The sequence below is a fragment of the Urocitellus parryii genome, chromosome X, assembly GCF_045843805.1.
Source record: "Urocitellus parryii isolate mUroPar1 chromosome X, mUroPar1.hap1, whole genome shotgun sequence".
Classification (NCBI taxonomy): Eukaryota; Metazoa; Chordata; class Mammalia; order Rodentia; family Sciuridae; genus Urocitellus; species Urocitellus parryii.
The window spans coordinates 76124554-76134463 of NC_135547.1; the positions used below are offsets into that span (position 1 = coordinate 76124554).

At 39.1% G+C, this 9910-nt stretch overlaps 1 protein-coding gene across 5 annotated transcripts in view; it reads left to right on the top strand.

The window, feature by feature from the left end:
• The window catches only part of Taf1 (TATA-box binding protein associated factor 1), a 77497-nt gene extending 67906 nt beyond the window's left edge, over positions 1 to 9591 (top strand). For 3 of the 5 annotated variants that reach the window (XM_077793560.1, XM_077793561.1, XM_077793562.1), the window contains exons 35-39: positions 2262 to 2387; positions 3197 to 3298; positions 3575 to 3731; positions 4881 to 5058; positions 7807 to 9591. In XM_077793560.1, the coding sequence (XP_077649686.1) occupies positions 2262 to 2387; positions 3197 to 3298; positions 3575 to 3731; positions 4881 to 5058; positions 7807 to 8026 (783 nt within the window). In that variant the 3' untranslated portion in view covers positions 8027 to 9591. The remainder of the gene's footprint in view (positions 1 to 2261; positions 2388 to 3196; positions 3299 to 3574; positions 3732 to 4880; positions 5059 to 7806) is intronic. The other 2 variants (XM_026412598.2, XM_026412599.2) reach the window with 1 other exon arrangement.
• Positions 9592 to 9910: the final 319 nt, after the last annotated feature.

The window sequence follows — 9910 nt, forward strand, 5'->3', positions numbered from 1 at the left end:
AATGCAACGTATGTCATCTCTGTTGGATTATTGCTGTCTCTATGTCTCATCCATGCGCTCTCCCTATCTCTTTTACTCTCTCTTTCATCCCAAAACCTAGGTTACTGAGGGGCCAGGTATAAAGAACCCTCAGATACTTCTTCAAGGTCCAGAACAAGGAAAGGCTCTTGGAGTGTGTGGGCAGATTGGGTCAAGGGGGCTTGGGTGAGTGATGTTGCCCAGGAAGGCCCTATTTGCTAATAGGCCCACACCTTCCACAAGGTATTTTCTGGTAAGTTAAAGTCTGGGTATTAGCCACTGTTCTACAGAGGAGTCCAGCCACTGAGCAGCACCTTGTTTGCCCAGATCCAGGATAGTCTAAGCCTAGTCCTCTAGTGAGTCAAAGCCTCAAGCCCAAAAGTCATCTTTCTTTCTTCCCTACCCCCTCCTACACTACCTCATGGCTGAGGAAAACCCATCAACTGTTCTCTTTCCTGAGCATTAGCTATTATTTGATATAGTTGGAGTATTTCATATGAAAAGTAGGGTATAAATAATACTGTTTAATTTTTCTAGTTTACCCTTCATCATTCCTTTCACTCATACATATACATTTTAAGATAGTATGCTCAATACATTGCCTCTTAACTTGTGGAAGTTGCACATGAGTGATTGCCCTTACCCATTACTACTCTCAAATCCAAACATAATTAGAAAGTTTTTGTGTAAATTTAACGTCATAATATAATTTTGATTGTATAGAAACATGGCAGTAATCACACCTTATTTTCAACTTCTAAATGGTTGTAGTCAGTAATATATTTTTACTCCATTCTTTCCACCTAGTTTGCATTAGATCATACTATTTGTTTTGCATTTTCCTACACAGTCCTTTCTACTTTCCCCAACAAGCTTTAAGGTTTTGTAGAAATTTTATTCCCTCATTTTCCCTTCTTCTGTTCCATCATGGTTTATCTGCTTTGTAATGCTTTAAACTCTTTTGCTTCTTTTCCTCCAAAACCTTCTTCTTAATCAGCCTTGCTTGCTTTCTTTTAAAAACACATGTAACACATATGTGGGTTTTCTATTAATAAAAGTAACACATTTGCTTGGCAAATTGGAAAATACAAGAAATAAGTTGCTGGATATCAATTCCACCACTCAGAAAGAACATCCACCAATTAATATGTTGGTGTGTGTTTTCTTGCATATCTGTGATGTACATGTGTGTTCATAGACACTATTTTTGGGAGGGGGTCCAGGGATTGAACTGAGGGGTACTCAACCACTGAAACACATCCCCAGCCCTATTTTGTATTTTATTAGAGACAGGGTCTCGCCGAGTTGCTTAGTGCCTCACTAAATTGCTGAGGCTGACTTTGAACTCGCGATCCTCCTGCCTCTGCCTCCTGAGCTGCTGGGATTACAGGCGTGTGCCACCATACCCGGCCCCATAGACACATTTTTAAAATTAGATTGATCAATATAGATGTATGTTTTATTTTTTTTTTTTACTTTATGTTATGAACATTTTATCTAGTCCTTGCTGTCATTGAATAGTCCATTTGCTAAGCCCTGTTCTTTTCAGGGAAGAAAAGAGGGAAAGGATCTGTAATTTACTGAGTGCCACCATTGGATACCTCTCCCTCTTAATTTTCATAACTCTGTGAGGTAGACATTATCATCCCTTTTTTACAGTTGAAGAGACCAAGGGTTAGAGAGAATAAGTCATTTGTTAAAGTTACTTAGCTAGCAAGTGGTGGAGCCAGAACTCAAACCCAGGGCATTTTGCTTCAAAGCCCATGATTTTTTTCCACACTGTTTTGTTTTGTGGCTTACTCTGACAAGCTCATGAACTGTCAAACCATTCCATGCTCTTATTAGAATTGAAATGCTTTATACTATTTCCTCTTAGATGTCTCTAAATCAAATAATCAAAACAGCACTGGTATGAAGCCCTGGACCTAAAAACAATACAAGACTTAGAAAAAAATAGGTTATTGACCAGAGAAACTATTAGAACATAAAATTGTCCTTAGCTTTGATGCATTTCTGCTTTAGGCTTCTTATTATATACACCTGATGCCTATCTGCTAGAATAGGCAACATTTGTAAGATTATAAAAAAAAAACAAATTGTCCGTAAAGTTATGCCAAACTATGTTTTCTCTTTAACTGGATTGCTCTGCATGACCTTTTTCTGCAGTGAATGCTCTAAAGGGAAATTCTCTGTTTCCTTTCCCTTCCTTTGGTAGAAGCTAAATTATATGTTTTGTGCCACAGCCTCCTGATTTGTATGATACCAACACATCCCTCAGTATGTCTCGAGATGCCTCTGTATTTCAAGATGAGAGCAATATGTCTGTCCTGGATATTCCCACTGCTACTCCAGAAAAGCAGATAGCACAGGTAGGGCGTTTTTGTTTTTTATTTTTTTCTCTTTGTGTGGTTGGTAGTATGCCTAGGGGGTGAGGGGTGGAGGAATGGTGGGGGTGATATGACATACATCATGAATGACTGGGCCCCTTGGCCCTGTGAATGAAGGCTTAGAAATGTGATTGGGGGATGGAGGGGGTAGGAAACGGGTTACATGACTGGCATTGTCTTCTGTCTGTTCCCATGGGCAGAGTCAAAGCACAGCAGAATTTCAGGGAATGTCCATGTGTATAAAAGTTTACGAGGCGTCAGAGCAACCTAACAGGTGATGGAAAGACCAACCGCATTCAGAGTTCAAAATAATTGTCTTGCTACTTTATGTATGTTATAATCTGAATTAAGACTATTTATAAAATTAAATTTTAAAAATTGGCCTTTTCAAGAAGTATCAGAAGATACTCTAGTGTGAAGCCAGAAATCCTACAGTTATTCTCAGTCAGGGTTCCACTGGAGAGTATAAATCCCATGAAGGTTTTTCTAGACCAAAGAGTCTAACACAAGCTGTAACAAAACCTTGGGTTAGAAAGGAAACATCTCCTTGTGACGATACAGTTAAGAGTAGACCAAGGACTTTCCAGTCCTTTGGTTTTCTTACCCTGGCTGTGATTTCCAAAGAATGATTGGGGAAAGTGCACATGCCTTGAGCTGTGTAAATAGCCCCCACTAGCAGTGGGTTTGGCTGAGATATCAGGGAGGAGCATCTGTCCTGGGTGAAGAACCCTGGGTTAACTCCCCCTACATGCACGTCCCTCAATGATGTGCTATTTGTGTTCCTTACTCAGATGCGCCAGGGCCGAGGTAGGCTGGGCGAGGAAGACTCTGATGTAGATATTGAAGGGTATGATGATGAGGAGGAGGATGGGAAACCTAAGACTCCAGCCCCAGTGAGTATACTTACAGAAAGCTTATGGTTACATTATACCCTTATATGATAGGAGCCCCAACAGTACAGGGCAGGCCAAATCCCAAGGTGATAATCAGAGTGTCTCCATAGTGAGCCCTGATCCAACTTTAATCCTTGGACCAGCTAAACAAATCTATCCACCAAAATTATTTAACTTCTTGTGAGGCAGCAAGGGGGGTGGTATGGGACTGGAGGTGGCTTCTGGTTTCTTACTTAGTCAGTTGATGGGGCATTGACCCTCCCTGGTCTCATTCAGGAAGGTGAAGAAGGAGATGGTGATCTTGCAGATGAAGAAGAAGGAACTGTGCAACAGCCTCAAGCCAGTGTCCTATATGAGGACTTGCTTATGTCTGAAGGAGAAGATGATGAGGAAGATGCTGGGAGTGATGAAGAAGGAGACAATCCTTTCTCTGGTAAGTCTTGCTCCTTTGCATTTGCTCCTATAAGTTCTTGGCCACATTTGTTATTATCCAGAAGCTGCCTTTTTTATTGATGTCCCATTAACAGACATGAGACATACTAAGCACTCACCCACAGGATGACCACGTTCATTAGCCTTAGAGGAACTGAGAAACACAACACAGCAGGTACAGTAGACAACAGTGGAAAAGGCAATGCCTAAGTAGCAACTTGGATTTGGATATTTGCTGAAGATGAGAATGAAATATTATATGTGGCAACAGGGAAGGAAATTAGAAAAAAGATAACTGTTTAGGGATGTATTCTGGATTAATGTCAGTAGTAGGGGAAGTAATGGAGGGGATATAGGAAATAGGTTGGACTGAAATGAAGAAAGGAAGTTGTTAACTTATATTCAGATTCTAAACTAGATCTTTCCACTGTTGACCCTAGGCATTTTACAAGAGAGGCATCTGAGGTAAGGAATATAGACAAGATGCCTATGTAGATATATGAGAGGAACTGATTTTGGAAGACCAAGCTAAAGATGTTAATTCTGCCAAGATTATTTATTTATTTATTTATTTTGTACCTGTGATTGAGCCCAGGGGTGCTTTACCACTGAGCCACACCCCTTCCCCTTTTTATTTTTTGAGACAGGGTCTCTCTAAGTTGCTTAGAGCCTTGCTAAATTGCTGAGGCTGGCCTTGAACTTGGAATTCTTTAGTCTCCTGAGCTGCTGGAATTATAGGCATGTGCCACCACACCCAGCCAAGTTTATCTTTTTTTTAATTTGTTCTACTTAGTTATACATAATAGTAGAATGTGTTTTGACAAATTGTATACAAATGGAGTACAACTTCTTCTTTTGACTGTACATGGTGCAGAGTCACACCAGTAGTGTAATCATACATGTATATAGGGTAATAATATCTGTCTCATTCCACCGTCCTTCCCACTCCCACTTATCTTTTTTTTTTTTTTTTAGTATTTTTTTAGTTGTAGAGGGACACACAATATTTTTGTTTATTAGTTTATTTTTTATGTGGTGCTGAGGATCGAACCAGTTTCTCACACATGCTAGGCAAGCGCTCTGCCACTGAGCTACAGCTACAGCCCCCCAGTTTATCTTTTAACGAACCAGAATCTGTCTTTTTTTACAGCTATTCAGTTGAGTGAAAGTGGAAGTGACTCAGATGTGGCATCTGGTGGTATAAGACCCAAACAGCCCCGCCTGCTTCAGGAGAACACAAGGATGGGCATGGAAAATGAAGAAAGCATGATGTCCTATGAGGGAGACGGTGGGGAGGCTTCCCATGGTTTGGAGGATAGCAACATCAGGTAATGGGCAGCAACATGCTACAGGGCTGTGGCATCAGTGCCCAGCTATGATGTCAAAGGGTCTAGCATCAGATTGCTTTCATCCAGCAAACATTTCCTGTGCACCTACTAAGGCCAGGCATTGTGCTAGGCCCTGGGGAACCAGAGGAGCAAGATATATCCTGCTGTTGAGGAGCTCTTCTAATAGAAGAGAAGTGACACAAACAAATCATTACAAATACAATGTGATAAGTGCTAAAACATAAGTAGGTACAAAGTGTCAAGACACCATTGAGGAAGGAGCATCTCATTCTGCTTGGTGTAATCAGGGAGAGTTTCACAGACAAAGAGAACATTTGAACTGGGCCTTATGGGATGAATAAGAGTCTACTAAGTAGATATTGTGGCAGTAGATGGGTAGGTCTTTACTGACAAAACAATATATTCAAAGGCACAAAAATAAAACATAAAATGTATTCCAAAGCAAAGGGAGATTGTTGGGGAGTAGTTCCAGAAGTAGCAAGAGGTTAGTGGAGGATCTAAAGCATGCTAAAAAAACATTTGGGTTTGGTTCTATGGGTATTAGGAATCATCACTTTAAGGAAAAGGAATTAACATCAGGTTTACATGTTACATAACTCTTAGGGCAATGTGGGACAGATGATGAGGGTATCAACAGGGTTTTATTAGGAGGAAGGGAAAATGAAGGGGCATATTTATTTAAGAGTTAGTTAAAAGGTAGATAATTTGAGTTCGAAGGTAAGGAGGTCAGGTAAATAATGAAAGGGAATATTACCAAGATAGCAAAGAGGAAGAATGGTATTAGGGTGAGATAAGGAAGGAGAGAAAAATGAGTTTGACTTTGGGGATGTTGGATTTAATATACATATGATACATCTAGCCAGCAAGCAGTTAGGAATCATATTCATTTTAGCAAAGATGTAGTTCCTTCCTTTAACAAGTTTAGTCTACAGGAAATCTAACACAGGTAAACAGGAAAACACAGTGTAACATAAAAAGCACTGTGGCAGGCAATTATGGGTTTTTTCTGGGGTTTGGGGAAGCAGGGGAAGGGAGCTGGTTAAAGAAGGTAACTACAGGAAATATGAATACTTATTAGCTACATAAAGAAGAAAGCAGAGGACATTCCAAAGACCAGGAAATTCTTGAGGACCCAAAGGCATGAAATATTTTTAGAGAATACAAATAGATAAGTGTGGCTGGAGCTTTTGATTGATCCATGTAAGATATGTAATAGAAATGATTTAACAGGCTAGTGATGTACCTGAGTGGTAGAGTGCTTGCTTAGCATACATGAGGCACTGGGTTTGATCTCCAGCAATGCTAAATAAATAAATGTTTTAAAAAATGATTTAAAGAGATAGATAAGGACCAAATTTTGCAGGACCTAAAAGTTTTGGTTAGGCATTGAATACGAGTAGTATGATCTGATTTACAGTTTAGAAAGATTGCTTTGTTCCCCAAAAGAAAATGGGCAAAAGACATGAATTAATAATTCACAAAAGAAATGCCAATAAATGCGTGAAAAATGCCTTACCTAATAATCAAAGAAGTACAGTAAAACAATTGAATTGCAGTTTTTTAACCTATCAGACTGGTGAAGATTAAAATGCATGATAATGCCCAGTGTTGGAAAGAGTGTGAGGAAAAAGGCATTCTCAAACTACTGGTGGTAATGTAAATTGATAAAATACAGTGAATGGGAGAGAGGTATTACAATTTATCTAATGTACATCCCTGTTGGCCCCAAAATCCCATATATAGGAAATTATTCTGTTGGAGTAATAAAACACCTTCGTTAAGATGTTTGTATAAGGATGTTTATCACAGCATTGTTTCTAATAGTGGCAAAACTGGAGACAGTTTAAATGTCCTAGTAAGAGATTGTTAAATAAATCATGTTACAACTCTATACAGCAGAATACCATGCAGCTATTAAAATTATGCTATAGACTTGTTTATTGACACAGAAAGATGTTCATTATAATCATTAGTGAAAAAAGCAGATTCCTGAAGAACATGTAGAGTATCTCACTTGTAAATTTTAAACAAATGTTTAAGCATCTAAAGTGCATAGAAAAAAGTTGCAAGGTCATATACCAAAAGATTATTTCTGGATGGTGGAGTTATTGGTGTTTTTTTTCTTTTTTTATGGTGTATGTTCTAATTTTTTTTAAATAGTGAACGCGCATTACTTGTGTGATTTTTTTTTAAGTAAAATTCAGAATAAACAAACAAACAAAAAATAAAGAGCACTCTGGCAGAAGCATGAAGATTTAATTGGAGGAGAGCAGGACTAGAGGAATGAAGACTTATTTCAGTAGTACAGGCCAGAGATAACAAAGGACTGAGCCAAGGCAAGCAGTGTAGGCATGGAAAAGAGGGATAGAAACGAGATATACTAAAGAGAGCATCTTTAAGATTATTGATTAAATTTGGATACATAGGTAAGCCTAAGTATAAGTGGTAGATGGAATCTTGAGTTTGTCAGAGCGTTTGTGGTCATGTTAGTTGGCAGTGTGTGTTGTTCATGTGTAGGGGAGTTTTGTTCTTGTGTATATGAAGTTGGCAAGTTGATGTTTTTGAACAGGATCATTTTTCTCTCAGGGGCATGTAGAACAGTACAGAACCAGTTACTTTAGTGTCCAGGGGAGATGAGATGGGCTGATCCCTTGGTGGCACTGAGAATGGGAATGGTCAGCTAGAGACAATGCCCGAGCTTGAGAGATGACATGTTTCTCTTCTCAGTTATGGGAGCTATGAGGAGCCTGATCCCAAGTCGAACACCCAAGACACAAGCTTCAGCAGCATCGGTGGGTATGAGGTATCAGAGGAGGAAGAAGATGAGGAGGAAGAGCAGCGCTCTGGGCCGAGTGTACTAAGCCAGGTCCACCTGTCAGAGGACGAGGAGGACAGTGAGGATTTCCACTCCATTGCTGGGGACAGTGACTTGGACTCTGATGAATGAGGCTTCCTTTGGGCCTCTTTGGTCAGCTTTCCCTCCAGCCTAGGTGGCTCACCTTTGCCCAATTTGTTCATATTTGTACAGTGTCTGATCCTGAAATCACCAGATTAACTAACACCTTAGCCTTTAATAATAGGTAAATGATACTAAATCACCTCTCCTGATCTTCTCGGGCAATGTCACCCTTTGATTTGAAACAAAGCAACCTGCTTCCTCCCCTACTACTACCAAAAAGAGAGAGCAAGCTCACTCTTTTCTAGTGCCCTCATTTAACTCCATTTATTACTTTTGATATACTTTTTCCCTGGGGAAGGAGGAGAAATTATGAAAGGATTAATAATTTTATGTCCTCTTGGTATATTAGAAATTTTCCAAGCATGGTATTATTTCAACTTTCTAATTTGCAGGCTGGAATAGATGAGAACACTCCTGCTGGAACAGAGAATTGGGTTCTGGTGGGTTTGTACCACACTTTAAAAACAAACCTGTTGGACAGACTGTCCATTAATTTATTAATTATTTGATTATACAATGCCTTGTTCCTAAAGAATTTGAGGCAAATGACTTAAGTCCTCTGAAACAGCCTGTATGTCAGAAATGATATGTTGCCATGTAAATGTGTTCTGTTCCTCCTCCCTGCCCCCACAGGGGAAATGGTAGGTAAATGGTAAGTTCCTTAGGGCAAAGACTGTGTCTTCTGTTTCTTTTCATGCTTAGGATATGGTTCTGTGCAAAATAGCTGCTCAGTAAATGTTCCTAGAATCACTGAACCCTCAAAAGATGTATTACTGAGTATCTGCTCTATGATTAGCACTTTATCAGATCCTTGGGATGCAAAGATAAATAAGGCACATTCCTTTTACTCAAAGGGATAAAGCTGTGGGGGGGGAATGGGAATTCAAAATATGTTAATAAATCATTATAGTACTGTGAGATAAGTGCAATTAAGAAGCTAGCTATTAAGGATAGGGAAAAATAGAGGAGTGATCATGTTTGAAAAAAGTCAGGGAAGTCTTCCTGGAGGTAATTTTTAAGCCGATTATTGAAGAATAAATTAGTAGGAGCTTGCCAGATGGAAAAGTCTGAAGTGAAAAGGCCAAAATCTAGAAATGGCAGAGTGTGTTCCTAGTTTGTTTGTTTGTTTGTTTGTACCTGCCTTATTTCAGAAAGGATTTAGGTGGTTTATGATCCAGTCTCTTCAGTGCCGGAATGGCTAGAGATGAGACTAAAAGATGGGCAGGAAGCATATCAAGAGCTTTGAATTTGATGCTAATTAATGAATTTTATATTATGGAAACTGAAAGCTGGAGGAGTGATATAATCAGATTTGTGTTTTAGAAATTTTCTGTATATCTAATGAAGAAAGAAATTGAAGAATCATATGTAACAGACATGTATGATCCCATTTTTGTAAAAGATAAAACCATGTGTGTATATTTATATGTGTTTATATGTACTTGTATATGCAAAGGAAAAGGTCTGAAAGGATATATGCTAAATTGTTCATGATGATAACCTCTGGGGAATGGGAATGCAGGGGAGGGGGTTTACGTGGTTGTATGTATACTAGGTGGGTATTGTGTTTTTATTTCTGTATTGTTTGAATTTTTTTACAATTATGTATTATTTTCGTAATAAAAAATTTTAAAATTCCAGTAATAGTGTGGAGAATGGTTTGCATGGGAGCAAATCTAGATCAAGTAAGGGGGAATGGAGCCATGAGTATTGGGGTCGGGAGGAGGGAGATGGATTTGAGACTTCTTTAGAAGGGGTAGAATCAATAAGACTTTGACCTATTGACTTTGGGGGATGAAGAAAGGAAGACTGGAAGGTGACATCTAGAATTTTAGTTTGGGAAATTGGATGGGTACATGATATTCATTCAGC